The sequence below is a fragment of the Convolutriloba macropyga genome, chromosome 3, assembly GCF_964194025.1.
Source record: "Convolutriloba macropyga chromosome 3, txConMacr16.3, whole genome shotgun sequence".
NCBI lineage: Eukaryota > Metazoa > Xenacoelomorpha > Acoela > Convolutidae > Convolutriloba > Convolutriloba macropyga.
The window spans coordinates 19546306-19568115 of NC_134470.1; the positions used below are offsets into that span (position 1 = coordinate 19546306).

General features: G+C 34.3%; 2 protein-coding genes across 2 annotated transcripts in view; one reads left to right on the forward strand and one right to left on the reverse strand.

Moving 5' to 3' along the window:
• Window positions 1-21810, forward strand: part of LOC142336036 (uncharacterized) — a 421548-nt gene that overhangs the window by 91317 nt on the left and 308421 nt on the right. The window lies entirely within an intron of this gene.
• The window catches only part of LOC142336561 (uncharacterized), a 39304-nt gene continuing 26695 nt past the window's right edge, over window positions 9202-21810 (reverse strand). The window contains exons 9-11 of the mRNA XM_075385469.1: window positions 16046-16136; window positions 15305-15465; window positions 9202-9691 (exon numbers count right to left, since the gene is read on the reverse strand). Of these exons, the coding sequence (XP_075241584.1) occupies window positions 9302-9691; window positions 15305-15465; window positions 16046-16136 (642 nt within the window). The 3' untranslated portion in view covers window positions 9202-9301. The remainder of the gene's footprint in view (window positions 9692-15304; window positions 15466-16045; window positions 16137-21810) is intronic.

The following is a 21810-nucleotide window of genomic DNA, read 5'->3' on the forward strand; positions in this document are numbered from 1 at the left end:
GAAGAAGCTTCAATGCGGTTATCGACTCCCCAAAAGATCCGAGACATTCTGAGCATACTGAAAATAAGAGAAGTACTCAGTGACTTCGCTTGAAATCAAATGTTTTTGTTATTGAATGTACATGTACGCTCCGTTAACGAAGAGACATTTTAACAGATTGTAATTACAGCTTTGAACAGTATCAGCAACTAAAACGTATCAACTAACTTCCGATTATAACCACTATGTATATTTCTTATTGCATAACTAACAGCCGTTTAGCAAAAGAAAGTCGAAACTAAATTGCGTTCCCGAAACGCTTTGATGAACGCTACCGATTATGAGGGCTGAACTATTTCATATTTCAGGATACCTTTTAGGGTCCCCCTCTTCTAGTTTTACTTTAAAGCACCTGGTGTTCCAGTTGTTTTTTGTGTCGATGGTTTCGTGGTGCTTCTGAGCGGATTGACACTCCAAAATATGGAGTTTTTGTCGGCCCTTTTTTAACTATACGCGTAACTTTTGCGGTGCCGATTCTCTTCGCTCATTTTTGACATTTATTAAGATGTAAAACTGGAGAGTGAAAAAAAGCACATGAAAATAAAGTTTCAGCAAAAAAACAAGTCAAATACGTCATTTTGAAACTATTCTCCTAGTGATATTTAAAACAGCTGAACATAACATTGAAGAATATAAGTGTTGACGACAATGTTCAGATAACTTCAAATACAAACGATAATTGAGGAGCTGCTTGAAAATATTTATTATACATTTATCTGGACGATGAATCATTTCGTATCTAAATGGGAGGAGAATAGACTACGCAGAGTAAATGAGATGTGCATCATTGAGGTTGAAACTCCATAAATGTATTCAAACTCCAATAAGAGGGGATGTCAAATATTTAATGTGTTTTGTTGGTGACAAAACTAAATGCGCAAATCAAAACACGCCTTCTTGTGTTTTGAGGTCTAAGTTTAAATTGTCACTGCTGCTCTTAAATTTTCTAAATTACTGCGTTGACATCCCAATTGAGGGATAAAAATTGGGAGACACTGTTTTCAGTAGTGGATTATATAATACGTTTCAATAAACAAGGTGGATGAAAAAGCCCAATCTTAAGCAGAGGTTATACGAGCACTTAGATCTTTGCAATGAGATAGTAATTTTGAGGTGTTTGCAGAAGTTGCATTGAGGAAGCACTCAAATAATTAAAAAATGGTGTGGTACTGAGTCTATCAACGAGACAGGCCCTTAAGCTATTTCTCGAATAAGTAACCAGATGTGCATTTTTTAAAAAGAGACAGCTGACAAACACAAAAATTAAGCCAGCATCAGAAATATGTAATTTCAACCCAGATGTGTAACAAACATGAGCCGTATTTTTTCAAAAGTTCTTGAAGCGATAGCAAAATGAAAATTTGTTGTCTTAGGACTGATGATTGTTTTGGAAACGCTAGTCTGTTGAATGACTTCAATCAGTGACTTCGCTTGAAGTTAGTTGTCATTTTTTTGTCTTTTGAGAAAATTCAGCAAATTCAACAAAGTGTTTTAGAAAAGAGATTCGACACAGTATTAGTAACTGGATTGATTTGGCAAAGAGAGAGAAAGAGAGAGAGAGAGAGAGAGAGAGAAAGAGAAGAGAGAGAGAGAGAGAGAGAGAGAGAGAGAGAGAGAGAGAGAGAGAGAGAGAGAGAGAGAGAGAGAGAGAGAGAGAGAGAGAGAGAGAGAGAGAGAGAGTCTTTCTGCTAAAAAAAATCAAGCGAGTGCTGTATTGGCATTGCTATTTATAATTAAAAAAAGGCGTATCAAAAAAAATGGGGAATTAAAGGAGGCTAATCGAAAATAAAACAAAAGTCAAGAGATCTATTCAAAGAATGTCACCTTTCACCACTGCTAGTCACTCACTTTCGAATAATAGAAGTCATTTTTTTCAGGAAAAGTATTTTTTCTAAGCGGAATTTTTAGGTTAGAAAAGATTGCAGAACACAACTTTTCATATTAAGAGCAGGCAAGTGATTCCTACAACAAAAAAGCGTTCTGAAGTTGGAGTAAACTTCCTCCTGAGATAAAATTGGAAACAAAATATTAAAAAATGATAAAACAACATCTGCTTTAGCAATTTAAGATTGTACCATTCGAAATAAATAGTAGCTATTTCAGAAGATACTTTAAGCAGAACACAGAACTTCTAGTTTTGATTTGGATTTTTCTGATGGAAAAATAGAATATTAGTACTATTTCTGACTTGCACATTCTAAACATCTGATTGTACAAGTATTTTACGTGTCAATTAAAGAAAATTTGCTACCTGCCGGTAATGAGTTAATGATTTTGGGACTTTTTATTACTTTTAACTGGTGACATTTGCCATTAAAATCTATCTGGAGTTCATTTGGTCGGAACAGGAATTGTGATGTTTCATCGATACCGGATCTCGTTATTAGTCGGCATCATAACCATGAAAAGATTCCAGCTTTTGAGGAAAAGTTTTATTTTTCATTTTTATAGAAAACGCGCCAAATTTTCAAATCTTTTCACGAAAGATGCTTTTAGAATCAACGAAAAAAATACAACTGAATGCTCATTGAATTTGCATAAAAATTCAAAACCTCTCCAAAAAATGGGCTAACAGTATATACGTATGCCAAAATATTGGGCTTTCATCTCTAAGGATGTTTGATTTTATTAATGCAATTATTAATTAACAATTTGTCTTTTTATGCTTCAATAATATTTTCATTGGTTTCAAGTGATTTTGCGGTTAAATTTGTAATGGTTCCATTAGTTTTTTGCATTTACATATTTACAAGCTTTGTCTCAACGAGATGTTCCAAAATATAGAATAAAATTTCTGAAAATGTGAATTTCTTAATCTTGTTATTACGCAAACATTTATTTTCAAATTTAAGTTGTCATTGATAGACAGCGAAAAAATTTCTTATAAATGTTGTAGAAATTTATAGTAAAAGTTCTGATAAATGCAACAAATATTTTACATTTTTTCAATGTCAAAAACTTCCCAGTCCAATCAATTGAATTTACTAACAAGTAACATTTTAAAGTTTCATTTGTACAAAGTGACCTCTAAATTAAAATATTGGTTAAAAACAACTTGACAACTTCGGGATCTTGTTGGCATGCTTCAATTTTGTTCATGCCCGGACTGATTTCAAGCAAATTTATTCTTATTATCGGCAAATTTTAAAGCAAAAAAAATATTTAAAAAATGATTTATCTTGCTTTGTCAGTTTTTTTTATTTAGTCACAAGAAAAGTTTAACGATTCTTTCAATATGTATGTTGGCATCCTGTTGAAACTATTTTTTTTATTTTTTATTTTATTATTCATTTTGATTTTATTTTCCAAACTGTTTATTGTTCCAGTGTTTCAAACGTTATTTTAAAAATAGAGAAGTAGCATTTTATTCAATTTTTTAATGCTTTTCCGTGTTTTTATAGGAGCTAAGATAACTGTTATCTTAAGGAGTTCAATACCAGAAAGATTTAGACAGATTTTAATATTTTAGCTTAAATAATTTGGCTGACAAAGTATTTTTTTGACAAAGTATTGAAATTATTTTTTGGATCATTAACATTTCGGTGGTTGTTTCTTTGTGAATAAATAAAACAGATTCTAGAGAAAAAACGCGTTTTAAATGAGCCGGTTCTCCTAATATAAGTTTTTGCGTGATGCCATAAAACCATTATTGAGTGAAACATTTGTTTGTAATGAGGGAGTTAATGGCGTCAGTTGAGTGGTTTCAAAATTAAGTGCCTTTTCTGACAACTCTTCTTGAACAAGGAGAACTGAACTTCCCGAAATTTGTTCCACGAATGATCAAATTAACGAATCCAATTCACTAAAAAGTTGATGATTTATTTGTCATTCAAATTATTTGAGCTGATTCAAAAACAAAATTGAGATATTGATTATTGATTATGCTGCGCTTTTTTGAAAAAATTATAGAACATTTATTGGTTTAAAAAGTTTACAACAGTTATGCTCCTATTTATTAACAATAGCGCTTGTAGGTAGCGCCCAAGCCCTAACAAACATAAACGACTAACGTCGGGCGAATTTCTCCAAAACGACCTGCTTCGTCAGAAGCTAGCCACGCTTTAGAGAGGCTAGCTTTAGCTTGATTCGACTATGCAATTTTTATTTTTCTAACCTTGTTGGTAAATAAATCAAGTAAAAAAACTGATATTTTGAAAATTTGCAAAATTTGCAAAACTTAAAGGAAAAGCTTCCAGATTTCGCAGTGAAAATGTTCAAAACTATTTTGTGTCTCCGAAGTTATGTCAAGTAACCCATCTGGCACTATTCGACAGCTTATCATCAACTCTTGGAGGAGGTCCCTAGGATCCGGGTGCCGGAAAAAAAGATAAAAATTTCATAAGGATTCCATTATAAATCAGGAAATGAAATCATGAAATCATGAAAAACATTCCATTACAATTAGAAACTATTCAGTAAACTATTGTCAAACCCTACAGGAGGTTTCCTGGGCACTTGAGGCTAAAGAAGCCTAAAAACCGACAAAAATTTTCAAAAAACTGGAAAAGAAAAAAGCAAGTTTTGTCAAAAAAAATCGCTAAATATTGTCATATTAAAGTTGAAAGCTATTCCATGGCAGATAAAAATTTTTCAGTAACTTATTATCAATTCCCTAAGAATGTTCTCTGGCCCCTGAGTCCGGAAAGGTGTGAATAATGAAAAAAATGTCAAAAAATTGAAAAAAAGCTTGAAAAAACTTGTGGAAATTAGTATAAATTTGCGTGTTTTTAGCGATCGGTTGTTCGAACGTAGGGAACCAAGGGAGGGATGGCACCGGTGTGTTGACGGGGTGGGGGGTTGGGCAACAATTGAGTGGGGGGGGGGTAAGAGCGCGCGCGGTGCGGGGGTGAGGGAAATAATGGGGGGGTGAACAGTGGGGGTGTATTCAACCTCTAAGAACCGCCCTTCACACCATAAGTATAAGTCTCTAGAACAGTTTGATCTGAAACAGTGCTGAAAGGCTCTGAGATCACTTGGTTCCCGCTCGGCGCTACCTATCCCTTTTTTGAGGACGAAAAATCAAAAGCGTCAGACGAAAAATTGTTCAAGCGAAAAGTCGCATAAAAGACCGACAGGACTAAAATAATTGCTATAAACTTCCTTTGAGAGCAATTAATAATACAACATTGAAATATGCTCCGCAAGCCGATATGATGAAATTATGAGCTAGTGTAATTGCTTTTGGGTTTTTTAACTGGGAAAAATGACATCCGACGAGAAACACGTAGCGGCCCGAAATATATAATTGGGTACTTATCCGGGTTCCAGCCGTTTTTGTAAACAAACAGCGTGGCGTAAACAGTTTTCTCGCACAAATTGATAAAATGATCGCTTCGTACTAACCATGTCGAACCGATAGTTTTGACTTTCTGTCGTTTCCAGCCTAATTCGCCCGCCATAGTGTGAAGCATAATTTTGCTAATTGCGGTTCCGTATGTCCAAAAACTGAAAACAATTTCAACTGAGTTCTCAACTCGCCACGTAAAGAAATTCGGGGTCAAAAAACAATCCGGATCAGTTCGCAAAAAGAAGTGATATTTTTGAACTATTTGATCAAGCTCCGAATCTTGTAAAAATGAGAAACCGTTTATATATAAAAATCAAAAGCGTCAGACGAAAAATTGTTCAAGCGAAAAGTCGCATAAAAGACCAACAGGACTAAAATAATTGCTATAAACTTCGTTTGAGAGCAATTAATAATACAACATTGAAATATACTCCGCAAGCCGATATGATGAAATTATGAGCTAGTGTAATTGCTTTTGGGTTTTTTAACTGGGAAAAATGTCATCCGACGAGAAACACGTAGCGGCCCGAAATATATTTTAGAATTTCGGAGTCAGTTCAGCAGAGTAACGCATCTTTGCATGAAGCACCAACTTACGAAGTGAGAATATCTGACTCTTTATATATAAAAGAAAATCTGTTACTTCAGAGGTCTGGCATTTTTAAAATTCTTCTTCTGAAATAGAAGACTGGATGAGCAAGAAGGAGGGAAACACACCCAGAACATACTGTAAGAGTCTCAAAAGTCGATTTTTCAACTTGACTGGAGCCTTTTCCGACAATTTCCCAGCTATTATTTAGAAAATTTAACAAAATTTTAGTACGGTTTTGACTTCAAAACCGTACTAAAATCAAAGATTTTAACGCTGCCGTACTACGGCCTTACTAAGTTTAGTAAGTTTGGCCAAAGTGGGCTTGCATTGAAAACATTTTTTTTGCTATTTTTACCATCTTATCCGTGTTCGACCAATTCATTGATCAAAATATTGTATTTTATTGACATTTACTTTAGTGTGTAGCAAAAAGATATGCCCCCAATCCATAGCATATTTTTATATGAGAGCCTTGCTATTTTGAAACTGCTGTTCAAGTTAAATTTTATTAACTTTTTGTTATACTGGTTTTTTGAGTAACTATTATTGCCTTTCCCTCCGTGCCGATAAGAATTCTTATTAAAATTATCATATGATAGAGCTTTTACAGTTAAAAAATTGTCTTTCTTCTTATAAAGGGAGCTGCACCATGAACCCCTGATTTGAATATTATCAAGTGCTTGTTTGAGTATCATAAAACCGCTCAAAACTACCATTCCTCTGTTCATTGTAAGAATATTTTTCGGCCTAGCTCCACTGTTTGTTTTCCACAAAGATCTGAGTTGATTCAAGACAAAATTGATATATGATATATTGATCGGACAAAATGATTGTTTGTGGAGCTATATTGAAGAGAAAAAAATTCAGTGGTTATCAGATATCATAACGATATTACAATAGTTCGACCTCTTAGCATCTCTTTATCTATTATCTATTTAGATTAGAGTTTAATCACCAAGGTTGTTCTAGATCTTTGAAACAACCATTCTGTAAAATATAATCGAGAGCTCCTCTAATAGCAATCAAATATGAATATTCAGCAACAAATATCTCTTCTATATTTCGATCTTCAAATTTATTCATAATCTTCACGCTCAAAGTTTCGAAATTTTGACTAATTTTTCCATCTGAACAAAAAGTTTTGCGCTCCTCAAAGAATAGAAACTTGTCAAAATGAGCATCGGGTTGACCGTGCAATGCATGTATGTGTTTGACGTCTTTAACTTTTGGATTGGGTGGTCCATTTTCAGACGTATGATGATGTGAATCAACGTCCAGAATTTTTCTCAGATTAGTTTCTGTTGTTATTTTGTCAAAATGGTCATGAACTGCTAAATCAGCCCCGTATAGTAAACTAACAGGTTGCCACCATTCGGGCCAGTTTCCCTTCGGGTTATTTGCCACAAATTGCCCAATAATTGGGTACTTATCCGGGTTCCAGCCGTTTTTGTAAACAAACAGCGTGGCGTAAACAGTTTTCTCGCACAAATTGATAAAATGATCGCTTCGTACTAACCATGTCGAACCGATAGTTTTGACTTTCTGTCGTTTCCAGCCTAATTCGCCCGCCATAGTGTGAAGCATAATTTTGCTAATTGCGGTTCCGTATGTCCAAAAACTGAAAACAATTTCAACTGAGTTCTCAACTCGCCACGTAAAGAAATTCGGGGTCAAAAAACAATCCGGATCAGTTCGCAAAACGAAGTGATATTTTTGAACTATTTGATCAAGCTCCGAATCTTGTAAAAATGAGAAACCGTTTATATAATAGTAACTGTGGTCCGTGTACGCAATTTGACGTCTGTAACATTGCGATGGTTCGTTAATTCTAATATCTTCTGGTGACGTCAACTCTTTGCAATCGATTGGCAATTTTTTGGAATCGAAATATTCATCGTAATATACAAACATGTCAGCTTTGACGCCCTCTTTCGGATTTCGCAACCATCCGTAATGTGTTTGAACATACCTCCACGACGCATAAAGCATTGTTGAAAACACAAACGCGTAAGAAGACTTAGCTCCGTACAAATCGAAGCCAGGCGGCAAATGTGTAATAATCATTACTCGGTAAGAATAATTTTCCGAATTATTTAAAACGACCTTGTTTTTAGGGAATAAAGAATCAGCAAGATATTTTTCCTTCCTGTCTCTCTCAATTTTAACTGTTGCCTCAGAATTTACATTTTTCGGATCATCGGGTTCAACTTGATATTTATAAACTACCCGATCAGTGTAAAAGAGATAAACAACGCAAACAAAGCCTAATATTAAATTTAAAGTGAGGGGTTTTCTGCACAGAATTTTACCCCAAATTTTGATAGTCATTCTTGTAACAATTCTGATCTTTTATGCACGAAAACTAACTTCTGAGACTAAAAGAGAGCAATTGATTTTAGCTCCAGAACTAGATCATATTTTCATGTCGTGGTAGAAAAAGGGGAGTTGCTTATAAACATTAAACAAAAGCTGGAAAAGCTAATAAAAATATTCATCGGATAAATATTTGACAACCTTCATTAAGCTGTTGCTTGATGTCAAAATAAATCAGTAGTGCAATTTTTGTAAAAGTAAATTAAAAAGCAAATATCTATATGAATCTATTTCTTAAGCAAAAAACTTAGTGAACCAAATATTATAGCATGTTTTATATAATGCGATCAGAAATTTAGCTTCAAAAAGACAGAAATTGGTTCGTGACCTAGCAGAGAGGGGTGATAAAACTGGAAATTAGATCAAAAATGCGAAAAATTGGACCAGGAAACAATTTGTAATTTTCTTCCGTTTTATTAATCTTAAAATGAGGCCAACGATAATCTAGCATTATTAATATTACGCACATATATTCGAGCCGCTGTTGATTTACAAGACATCATTTGAAGAGCACATCGAATAGTTCGATATAAAGCTGTCAAAGTGATGCCTCTGATCGGTGTTATCGATATCGATACGAAGTCTCCGATCAATATCTATGTCTGCGAACGATACAGTGTCTGCAGCAAATTGATCTCTCAGAACTCCCATTAGATTTCGAAGCGAATGAGAGTGTGTGGTGCCTAAACTAATTATGTTTATTGTTCTGAATTTCCAAATTTGTTTGGCTGTTAGGAATTTTATGCCAGCTTGGCCTTTTAATTACAAATTACGAGCCAGCACCCCTACCAAATAGCCAGCACCCCTACAGATCATCTTAAATCAGGTTTTAATATTATGCGCTAATGAAACATTATACTAATTCTAAAATAAGTTCTGCAAAATGGTGCAACACTACTTTTCAGTGCCTCTTATTTCAGTTAAGTAGTTTTTCGATTAATATAATATAAATTTTTATCAACTTGTGCATAATATTTTTTCATTGTTAAAGTTATTAAATACAAAGTCTATCATGTTGTTTCTATGCGTGTATCAGCATCTTCGATTTTCGGCTTCTTTTTGCAACAAGAAAAGAGACCATTCGCTGTTTTCCGAGATCTGGTTGATGCTCGCACTGGGTCGTCTCTTTTGACGTCACCAGCCTCAGATTCGGACTTTTTCTGGTCAACGACTGGGGTTTGAGACATTTCATGACCAGCTTCGAGAGGCTCTGTTTTTTTCTCTTCGGCAGTCTTGGTGTTCTGATTTTTCTCATCTTCAAATGCAAGTGATTCGCCACTTTTAGACGGGTTGAAAGCACCAATTTTATGGGATTTCAATTCCGTTTCTGGACTGGGTGCGAAGTCGCTGCCTGCTTCTTGTCTGTTCTCTTCGCCGTTCCCGTTATCCTTTTCATTTTTCTGAAAAATGTTCAATGGCGTACGCTTTTTCAATAGCAATGCCTAGCTTCAATTTATAAGTAGAAGTAAACTTATTAGACTATGTTGATAATGTCAAGCTACAAATGCCAAGAAGAATTTTTAAATAATTTTTTAAATTGTATTATCAACTTGAGTCCACTATTATGAGCAAAATCCGCAAAATCCACAAAATGTTGAAACCATTCCACTAACACTAGAGACTATGCAGTGACCTATTATAAAACCCTGGAGGAGGCTCCGTGACACCTAGGGCTGAAAGAACTCAAAAAATGACAAAAATCTTTAAAAAACTTGAAAAAATTGTGAAAAATAGTATAAAATTGCGTGTTTTTAGCGATCAGTTAGCCACGGGGGGGGGGGGGGTGCAATGGGGGCAACAGTAGGGTGGGGTTGGAGGGGGGCAACAGCGCGTTGGGGGGGGTGGGACAATAGTGGGGGGTCAACAGTGAGTGTGTCTTCAACCTCTAAGATCCGCCCTTCACACCATAAGTATAAGTCTCAAAAACAGTTTGAGCTGAAACAAAGCTGAAAGGCTCTAAGATTACTTAAGGCCAGCTGGGCGCTACCTGTTTATCTCGCTTTTGAGAACAAAAAGTCGAAGGCGTCAGAAGAAAAATCGGCCAGGCATAAAATCGCATAAAACGACGGACAGGACTAAAATAATAGCTACCAACTTTGTTTGAGAGCAATTAACAAAGAGTAAGGTGTTCAAAAAAAGCAAAACATTCTGTTAAGCAAATACAATCAAAATAATCAAAGCTATAATCTATCAACTGACGAGCCTTGAATAAGCTCAGCAACATCATAAAAGGAAGCAATTAAGACCCGTAATTAATTTGAAAAATTCTTAGCCACAGAAAGAAAAACAATTATAGGCGAAAATCAGAAACGTAAAAATTGTGCACGAGGCAAGTGTCGAAGTTATTAAAAAATAAGTTTATCAATTAAGGGTTTTGGATGCGCTTAATCAATTTTCTCTTCGAAGCCTGTTGGACCTCTCAGTCTTGTAATAATGTAGTATAAAAACAACAAAAATAAACTGATAGAAATCACAAAATAATAAAGACAAGTCGTAGCAACAGAGCAATTAAAACTAAACATTTTCAACGGATTCCACTGAACACGTTATTAAACAGCTCAATTGGAAGCCAACGAGAATAAAAATTAATTAGAATACATGATAGGATTTGTAAAACGACAACAAAAACAGGCAAGATTTGAGAACTAACTAAAAAAGTTCAACGAAAAATTGTCGAAGCCTTTAAAAGCGAAAACTGTTCGCTGATAAACTTCCCTACGTTCTTCTCAAACTCTTGAAATTTATTTAACGTCAATTACAAATAACATTTTTGTTGACAGTACTTCAAAAAATAACAAACATAACCGATTAACGTCGGGCGAATTGCTCTCAAACAACCTGCAAGCGGTTCACTTCATCAGCAGCTAGCGATGGATTAGTGAGGCCAGTTTTAGCTTGATTTGACTCAGACACTTTTAGTTTTCTAGCCTTATAAGTAAAAAAAATCAAATAAAAAACTGATATTTTAAAAAATTGCAAAATATTGCAAAATTTTAAAATAATTAAAGCTTCCATAATTTGCAGTGAAAATGTTCAAAACTATTTGTTGTCACTAGAGTTATGTCAGGTAATCCATCTGAAAGACTTGAAAAGCTTCGTTGGCCAGTAATGATTGCTAAACTCAGAAAAGGACAAAGTTATTCAAAAAATTTGAAAAGAACCGCAAATTTTAACAAAATCTTGCTAAAACTCAAGATATTAAATTAGCCTTGGATGAGGTCCCTTGGAGCCTGGTGCCGGAAAAAATGATAAAAAAATTCAAAATGATTTAAAAAAAACTTGAAAAAATTGCAAACATTTTTTAAGAATTGCGGATATTAAAATCCTGAAAAACTTATTCCAATACATTTAAAAGCTCTGCATTAAACTATAATCAAACCCTAGAGGAGTTGATTGAGGCTGGAAAAACCTATAAAATGGCAAAAATTTTAAAAACTTGAAAAAATGCAAGTTTTATTTTAAAAAATTGCTGAAAACTGTCACATTAAAAAAATGAAAGCCGTCCCACGAAAAATAAAAGATTTTCATTAGCTTAATGTCAAAACCTGAAGGACTTTTTCTGGCCCGTGCGTCTGCAAAGACGTGAATAATGAAAAATAGATGTCAAAAATTGTCAAAAAAAATGTTAAAAAATTGTGATTTTAAAATGTTGAAACCATGCCACTATCACTAAAAACTATGCAGTAACCTATTATAAAACCCTAGACAAGGTTCATTGACACCTAGGGCTGAAATTACAAAAATTTTCAAAAAGCTTGAAAAAATTATGAAAATTAGTATAAAATTGCATGTTTTTAGCGATCGTTTGTTCAAACGTAGCCACGGGGGGAGAGGGGGGGGGGTGGGGTGGGCAACAGTGGGGTGGGGGGCAACAGCGCGTTGGGGGACAATAGTGGTGGGGGGTGAACAGCGGGGGTGTATTTAACCTCTAAGAAGCGCTCTTCAGACCATAAGTGTAAGTTTCTAAAACAGTCTGAGCTGAAACAGAGCTGAAAGGCTCTAAGAGCACTTAATGCCCGCTGAGTGCTACCTGTTTATCACTTTTTTGAGGACGAAAAGTCAAAAGCGTCAGACGAAAAATCGGCCAAGCAAAACATTGCATCAAAGACAAACAGGGTTAATAAATTTGCTACAGATTGCTTTTGAGAGAAATTAACAATGGTTTCCTAAAAATTGCCCGTTAGATCAGTTATGATAAAAAACATTTCAACTATAACTCATTGATAATGAGGGATCAAAGATGATGCCATTACGCAAAAAAGATGATGACAATACGCAAGACATTAATATCTTAAGAGTCAATTCATGGTCTCAAGAGACTATCCAGTATCCCTGTTTGAAGCCACAAATAAATTCACAGGCTCATAAAGATCCATACACTTGGAACATACAAATTTTCCAAAAATTTGAAAAGTTTAAATTCTATCCAAAAAATACTAAAATTGGAGTCATGAAAAATAATAATCATCATCCCATTAACTCTATAAATTATGCAGCAGCTCATTATCACACCTTGGAGGAGGTTCGAGGGCCTCTGTTGCCGGAAAAAAATCAAACATGAAAAATTGCAAATATCTAAAAAAAAATTGCTTAAATTCGTGATATTAAATTCTAAGCTATGCAGTAAAATATTATGAGACGCTAGAGGAAGTTCCGTGGCCCTTTAGGCTAGAGAAACCTGAGAAATGACAAAATTAAAAAATTGCAAGTTTTATAAAAAAAATTGCTATGTCTTGTGATATTAAAAAGATGAAAATTATTCCATGACCAACAAAAATTTTCCTGTAACTTATCATCAAACCCTAACGGAGGCTTTCTGACTTTTGATGTTCAAAAAGTCTGAATAATGAGTATAAATGTCAAAGAATTGGAAATGGCTAAAAATATCAAAAATATGCCGAAATAAGTGATGTTAAAATCTTGCAAGACATTCCATTTAATCTAAAAAATATTCACTAACCTATTTTCGAACCCTAGGGGAGGTTCCTTGGCTCTTGAGGCTGGGAAAATCTAAAAAACTACAAAAAATTTTTTAAAAAAAACTTGAAAAAAAGCAAGTTTTATCAAAAAAATGCACAAATTTGCGACATTAAAAAGTTGAAAAACTATTCCATGGCCATCAAAAATTTATCATTAACTTATTATCACCCCCTTAGGATTCTTTCTGGCCCCTGTTTTTGGAGAGAACTGAATAAGGAAAAAACTGTCCAAAAAATTGAAAAAATTGAACGTTTTGTCAAAAAATTGCTAAAATTTGTGATGTTAAAATGTAAAACCATTCCATTACCATTAAAAACAATGCAGTGACCTATTATCAAACCCTAGAGGAGGTTCTTTGACAACGAGGGCTGATAAAAATCAAAAAAATGTCAAAAAATTTTCAAAAAGCTATAAATTTTTAAAAAGCTATAAAAAGTATAAATTTGCGTTTTTAGCAAGCGGTTGTTCGTCAGTAGGTAGCCACGAAGGATGGGGGGAGGGGGTTTTGCGCCCGGGGCTGATTGGGGGGCAACACTGGGGTGTGGGGGGCAACAGCGCGGTGGGGGGGCAAAATAGGGGGGTCAACAGTGGGGGTGTGTCTTCAACCTCTAAGAACGGCCCTTCACACCATAAGTATAAGTATAAGTCTCCAAAACAGTTTGAGCTGAAACAGAGCTGAAAAGCTCTAAGAGCACTTAACGCCCGCTGGGCGCTACCTGTTTATCCCGTTTTTGGGGACGAAAAGTCAAAATCGTCGGACGCAAAATCGGTCAAGCGAAAAATCGCATAAAAAAAGACCGACAGGACTAATATAATTGCTACAAACTTCGTTTGAGAGCAATTAATAACCAGATTAATTTATGATTCTGTTTAAACATATGAACTTGTCATTAGTGGAACTGAAATACAAGTTCATGAATGAACAGGTTCACGTCTTGTCTCGGAATAACATGAGAAAAAACAAAAAACATTGTAAAACGAATTAAAATAAAACAGATCTCCAATAGAAATTGAAATCGCTACATTGTGAACATACCGATGAGACCCAAATTTGCATTTTTTTTTGCTGCTCATCTTTCAGAAACAACAAATTGGTCCATATTTTATCGCAAAAATAATTTTTACTCTTTATTTTCGATACAAAGATGCTAAAATTGAGGAGAAATGACGCTAAAAGTGAACGAAATCACACCCCAATATAAAATATCCACAAAAATTTTACACCGCAATAACTCATCGAAAAACTGGAAATTTCAAAAAATGTTTTTGTTCAATATTCTACACTAGAGCAGATCGTCAATGATACCACTCACGATTCTCTACGATGAATATATCGATCGGCCAGAATTGATTGAACAAAAAATGTATATAGTTCCTTCCCCTACTAAGTGGGGTCGGAACTACCAGATTTTTTTCTCTGAATCAGGACATTTTTACTTCGAATCATGCAAAATTTGTTAACAATATTGGATATCAGAACATGCCCGAGGAATGAATAGAGCTAATTGTGAAATCAAACTTTTAATCCAATGTTGCTGAATTTGTCGGAATAAATGGTCTGAATATATTCTGATTCAGAGTTAGTTCTCCATTCACTGATTAGAATCTGACTCAGGAAAAAATACTCTTCAATAATCAACATTCTAATAACCCCAAGGCGAGACCGGATGGCTATCTTGCAAGATTCCGGCAGAGACGATTATCTTGTCTGCCAGAAAAAGGGTTCCAACAATTAAAACAGTTTCAAAATGGTAGTGAAAATGGAGTCAACACCATTTTTCAAAATGGTATTGAAAATGGAGTCAATTTTTCATATTCGTACATTGATGTATTTTTTTAAAGTAAAAAAAAAGAAATTAAATGAACTGTCGGAAGTCGCAAATTTATTTTAAATGTTTCTTAATTTGCAGATTTTTATTACAAGACCACCCGATTTACTTTCACTTCAAATTGATTTGTTAGGTTTTGCTAATTATATTAAGAAAATTTACATATCTGAACTCTGTTGAATACTTATTTCTACTTATACTCGCCTCTACAATAGAATAAGGGAAATAAACAATAGCCTCATTGCACCCTGTAGGCTCAGTGAATGACCACGTGACTGTCATTGGCTGATACATAATATCCCATTGCCAATTGAGTTTCTCGGCTGCCGATCGAGAGATGTCATAGTGTTTCTCTTCCCATCCTACTCCCTGTAGCAACTGTTTCCTTCTCCCCGTGAAAAAGTTCTCCTTTTGATTTAATGAACAAATTTTTATTAGCAAAAATCTTGTGAACAAAGCTCTACGTCAAGTTGATCAGCTCAATTCAATTTTCCTAGTAAGAACATATAGTTGCATCAATGTAGAGTGCGCCATTACATTTGTGCCATAACGTGCTATGTAAATTTTATAAGTAGGCAAGACCACTAGCCAAGGTGGTCAATGGTGTAAAAAATTTTTGAACTTATTATCATTGTAGTAGAAACATTGCTTCAAAAATTCAATTTTTACAGGGTTGTGCAGACTTACTTTTGATGTTCAGCATACTTTTGTGATTTCGTAACAATTACAACAATTTACAACAATTAAAATTCCATCGATTTGCAGTTATTCCTGTAAAATTGGAGGAAAACGGAATTCGGAGTGTTACTGAATAAAACAGGGTGTTTACTATGTAACTATGCTATTTGAACGTTTACTTTTGTTAATGAGTGTAACTTTTTTCTGACATTTGTAATGAAGTGAATTTATTTATCAATAACAGATAGTTATGAAAAGGAAACAATTCTCCCTGTCTTCCGCCTGGCAAAGTGTTCATAGAAGCATTCCCTCCATCTGGCATGGACAAGCGTTGCAGTGTAAGATCGTAAAAGCGCGGCTGTCCAACTTATGTTTTGTAGCTGTTGCAATATATGATTTTTCTTACATGACAGAGATAGAAATCTTTATCGTTGCCTTATTTAAAAAAAACAGTTGAGGTGGGCTGTTGATGGATGCTACCCTGGCTCCAAAATTCAGTTTTCTTTTATTAACAACCACACAGCGACAGTTGGGCTATTATTGGCCTTCTCTTGGTTCTTTTATTTGCTCTTGAACGAAGTTCATAGCAATTATTGCAAACGTGTTGGTCTTTTTTCATGCAAATTTTTTGCTTGACCGTTTTTGCGCTTTTCTTTTAGAACATTCTTTGACTTCTCAAGTGACTACTTTACGCTTTCGTTCTTCATCTCTATTGCTCTCACTTCGTGAGAAGATTTAAACCATTTTTCTCATTTTTTGCAGTTTTTCTTTTTTTTAAATCTTACACAAGTGTCTTACCCACCCTTTTATAACTCGCCCATTTTTTTGCGAGTTTTTCTTTGTTCTAATTGCAAAGGAACCTTATTCGGCTTCATGTTTCCTTGTACTATTAAAAAGACTCATTTAGTTTTTATAGTTTTTTGTTGAATTGGTTTCTGAATGCCGTTTCTATTCCTTAATTTTTTATGGCATTTGTGGAGGTGCAGGGTTCATAACAGTTGTTCTAGTTGTTTAGTAATAAGTATGGGCAATTTTGGATATGAATCATTTTTTTGTTGAGAAGTATGACAAAAAATGGCGAAAGTTGGAACTATTTTTCTTAATTTTTTCTTTGCAGATTTCGGTTTTTTTTCTGTTTTTTGAGACAAGTTTCTTAGACTATTATGATTTTTCTATTGTTTTTCGAGCATTTGGATGCCCTATAGGGCTTCTTATGCTTTTGCAATATTAAAAAATTTACTAACTTTTTCCAGTTCTTTAGTTCAAGTTGTTTTTAAGAGCTTTTTTTCATAATTTGGCCTCAAGTATTTTTAAAACATTCACTTAAGTGGTTTTAGTAAGTACTAGTTGTTTTGATGATGTAATTTTAGCAGAGATAGTTATTTCGGGATCTCAAGTTATGACAAAATTTGATCAGATTTTTTAATCATATTTTAACAGATTTGATTTTTTGTTTTTAGTTTTTTGTTTTATGGTTTGTTTCGAGAATATCAAAAATTAGTGGATGCAAGTTTTTTCTGATGAGTAGTTGGATAGCGATTAAATAGATTTTCACTTCGAGTCATTTCTGGAATTCTTCCGGCTATGTTTTTTTTTAAGATCGGTTCACACATTTTCATGATTTTTGAAGTCAAATTGGAGTAGTGATTGGTCAAGCCGAAACAGGATGTGGAGCGAAAAAGGGAGTGGTTTTGCGGCGTGAAATTTTCTCGCTCTTAATATAAAGTAGAGTGAAAAAACGGTGTTTGAACAAAAATTCGGTTTCTCGGTAGTGGTTTTTTGTTCACATGCGGCAATTTCACTCTGACTTTTACAGTTTTTTCGATTTTTTGGATCGGATGTTTTTCTAAATGGTTTTCCCAATCCATTCATAGTCCGTTCTTAGTCTAGTTTTCTGTTTAGTCAATGAAAATTCTTTGAAATGTACGTCAGGACTTGTCCTGCTATGTTTTTTTAATTTCGTTGTCAAGATTTTTGTTACGACCATATGACGTCACAACCACTTCAAATCTGCTTTTCGTACATTCGTTCATGCAATTGCAACTGCAGTGCGCGCGTGACGCCATTTCTCACTCCTAATGGATGGAGTTTTCTGTTCATTCATGTGATTAATTTTTTGGTCACACTTGACTTTCCTCACTCTCAAAAATGAATCCCTCACTTTGAAATTGACTTTTCTTTACTTTAATTCAAAGAGATAAGTTCAATTTAGTGCGTGCCACTCTAAGTGAACGTTATTTGAGAGCAACTATTAGAAGCAGCAATTACTTTTACAACTTCCTAATAAAAACTTAACAACTCAACGTATAATGAAAGAAGTAATTTTTTGGTCTGTCTTTTTTACAGTTTTTTTTAGACTGCAGATCTACAAAGTTATTGCGGCTATTTTCTGCTACTCTGCCGGCTATGTTTTCATTTGAGTCGGTGGTGACTAGGAAAATGCAAATGATTATTATGTAAGATCTTACAAGATTCTGTGCAAGAGGATGCATCCTCTCGGAAATGTTTTGGACTAAATTTTTTAAAAAAATAGCCAGCAGATTGCCGGAAAATAGCCGCGATAGACGCTTGTGGCATTCCATGAATTGAAATAACGAAGGAAATAAGATAGACAGATTCGGACTGTCAATTTTATTAAACATAAGGTCTTTAATGAAAAAGCCCTAAAAGAGCTTTTTCAAAATTGATATCCAAAATCAAAACTCAAGACTAATAATCACGAATTAGGGCATATAAGTTTGGCACTACTTAGATGTAAACTATTAAATAATAAATGCTCATAAAATTTAATGTTCCATATATGAGTTCAGAAATCGTTTTTTTAGTGAGGTAAGTCACGCAATCGACCTAAAAGCAGAAATGACGTCACGCACACAAATTTTAATTGCAAAGCAGTACAAGTCACTGAAGTCATTGAAAAGGTCAATTCCAAGTAGTTAGGTCGTAAGAATCATCGATGGAGACGAAGAATTAAAAAACATAGCAGGACAAGTCCTGAAGTACTATCCATTAGCCCAATTTCAAGCATGAAAAAATTCTTTGGCTAAAAGGTCGATAGGCAATAATTTTTAGAAAAAATCTCAATTTTCAAAAAGCAGAAATTCGTTCTATTAAAACGTTGAAAACAGTTCAATTGCCACTGGCAGCTATCTAATAACATATTATCAATATTATCAAACCCTGGATGAGGTTTGTGGGCTACTGAGGCAAGAAAGACCGAATATAAGACCGAATATAAGAAAAAACATTGCAAATTTTATCAAAAAATTTCTAAAATGCGAAAAGCTAAATTGTTGATAACAAATCCATTTAAACCATCAACCATAAAATAACTTTTTATCAGACCGTGGAATAAGTTTTCTGGCACTTGAGATTGGACAATTATCAAAAATTGGCAAAAATGTTAGGAAAAATTTCAAAAATTGCAAATTTTATATAAAAAAATGTTTCGAGACATTAAAATGTGGAAAACCAATCCATTATTACTAAAAACCATGCAGTGCTCATTGTCAAACCAAAAAGACATTTCCTAGCCCCTGAAGCTGGAAAAACTCAAAAAATGACAAAAAAAATTCAAAAAATTTGAAAAAGATTGCAAAAATTATATCATTTTGCTTGTTTGTATTTGTAGTACCAAAACATATAGCTCATAAAATGTTCGTAACAAGTTATTTTGTCTCGCAAAAGGCCTTCATCATTTTTCAAAAACTTCAACGTAAGACTAAAACGATAAAAATCAAAAAAATCACAAAAAAAATGAAAAATTGCAATATTTTGAGCCCAAAAACTCCTAAAAATGACCTTTTAACCTTTAATTAAGGCCATCCCAGCAGCTGCATCACTCTAAGCACTTGAAGCTCACTTTGGGCCTCTAATGAAACTTAATGCTCGCTGGGCTTTACCTGTTTATCCCGTTATGAAAGATCAGTAACTGAAAAATGTGTGAACACATCTTAAAAAAAAACACAGCGCCCCAATACAATTCAAATTCTTTGAATTGTAAAAAACACGATGTCCCCAATAATAACCGCTATCACTTCGTGGCTATTGAAAAGTTAACAACCGTCTTACAAGATCTCACAAGACATTTTTGCAAGAAACTTGTAAAATATTGAAAGCAACCATCTGCCCCGCCCTAGATTTTTACTTGTGTGCTTTCTCCTCAACTAACCTATAACCAACTTTCTGAATATCAAATGCAATACGTACAGGTGTTGTACTCCCAGTGAATCTCATCGATGGATCCTAGAAAGTTCATAAAAACTCCATCGACGGGTCACCGATGGTTCATTGCCAAGGTTGAAAAAACTTCGCAAACAGGTCCCAGAGCATCAAAAATATCTCCAAATTTTGTTCAAAGTGATCCAAAACCGTCACAAATAGTTTGCAAAACTACAAAAACAAGTGCCAAAACGGGCTTAAATTGCATGCTCAACAGACATGCTCAACGGTATTTGAGTAAATCAAAAATTTCTTTCGAAATAAAATGCATTTGTTACTATGATCCATCTGTGGAAGTATTAAAATAGTGTTTCACATAAGAGTTGCCACTTTTAATGAAATATCTATGAATGGTTACCATCCGTCCCACCCTAGTATTCCACTTCTGTGCTTCCTTCTCAACTAACAGAAAACCGTCTTTCTGAACAATGAATGCAATAGGTACCCTGGTTGGAATCCCAGTGAATCTCATCGATGGATCCAAAAAAATTCATAAAAAGTCCATCGACGGGTCGCCGATGGTTCATTGCCACTTTTTCTCTAATCATAGAAAATCCATCGATGAGATTTCACTGGGTCATAGGAAATCCTTCAATGGGATTTCACTGGAACATAAAAAAGCCATCAATTTAGGTACGCAAAACGTTGAAATTGATTCAAAAAACGTCCGAAGTTGATAGGTACCAAATCTTTAAAATAGGTCCAGAAAACGTTGAAACTGGTCCAAAAAAACTTCAAAATTAGGTCACAAAAACCATAAAATTATATCAGAAAATTGGTGAAATTGGTCCCAAAAACGTCAAAACAGGTCCAAAAACCAATGAAATGTTATATTTGGTTCAAAAATGTCACAAATAGGATCAAAAACGTTAAAATTAGGTCCAAAAATTTTGGAAATTGCTCCGATAAACTCCGAAAATAGGTTTCATAAATGCCTTATTAGGTCTGAAAAACGTCGAAATTCGGCCGAAAAACTTCACAAATAGGTAGCAGGAACGTCAAAAATAGGTTCTAAAAGGGCTTATATTGCATGCTCAACAGAATTGCTCAACGAAATTTGAGTAATTTGAAAATTTCTTCCGAAATAGGATGTATTTGTTACTATGATTCATCGATAGATGTTTTAAATTAGAATGTTTCACCTATGGTTTTAGACTTTTCATGAATTATCTATAATGCCTCGATTGGACTTTCTCAAAGCCCAACCCGGGTACAAGTAGGTGCTAATTCTCAGATTTCATTGCTAAGCTTTTGGCAAAGACAAACTGCATATAAGCATTTTTCTGTAACAAGTTCATCGCAAGCTTGCTATCATGCCTTACCGAATTTTTAACTTGGTAAAATATCCAAATGGCCTGACTTCAATTCCTTCGATGATAATACTCATAATTTACTTTATCTACTGAATGAACTGTTTTGTTTTTCATTTTTGTGTTTTTGAGAATAAACATTTATTGATATTCTTTCTTGTATTGTAATTAATACTAACCTGCACTATTATGTTCATGCGTTGTTTCCAGGTGTTTATCTTGACAAACTGTTCATGTAATTGTCTTTTACGTTCAATTACAGTTCCTTTAATGTCCTTACACTTGCTATGAAGCCCACAAAATGGGATAAGGAACAACATAATTCAACAACTCTAAACTTTGTTTTAGACTTGTGATATCTGCCACTCAGACTAACAAATAGCAATCTCTATCGAAAGATCTGAAAAAATTGACTAGAAAGTACAAGATTAGTGTACGTTGCTGAAAATTTGAGGCTTTCTTTTAATGCAATACAGCAAACAAAACTTTCAAAACGTTGGC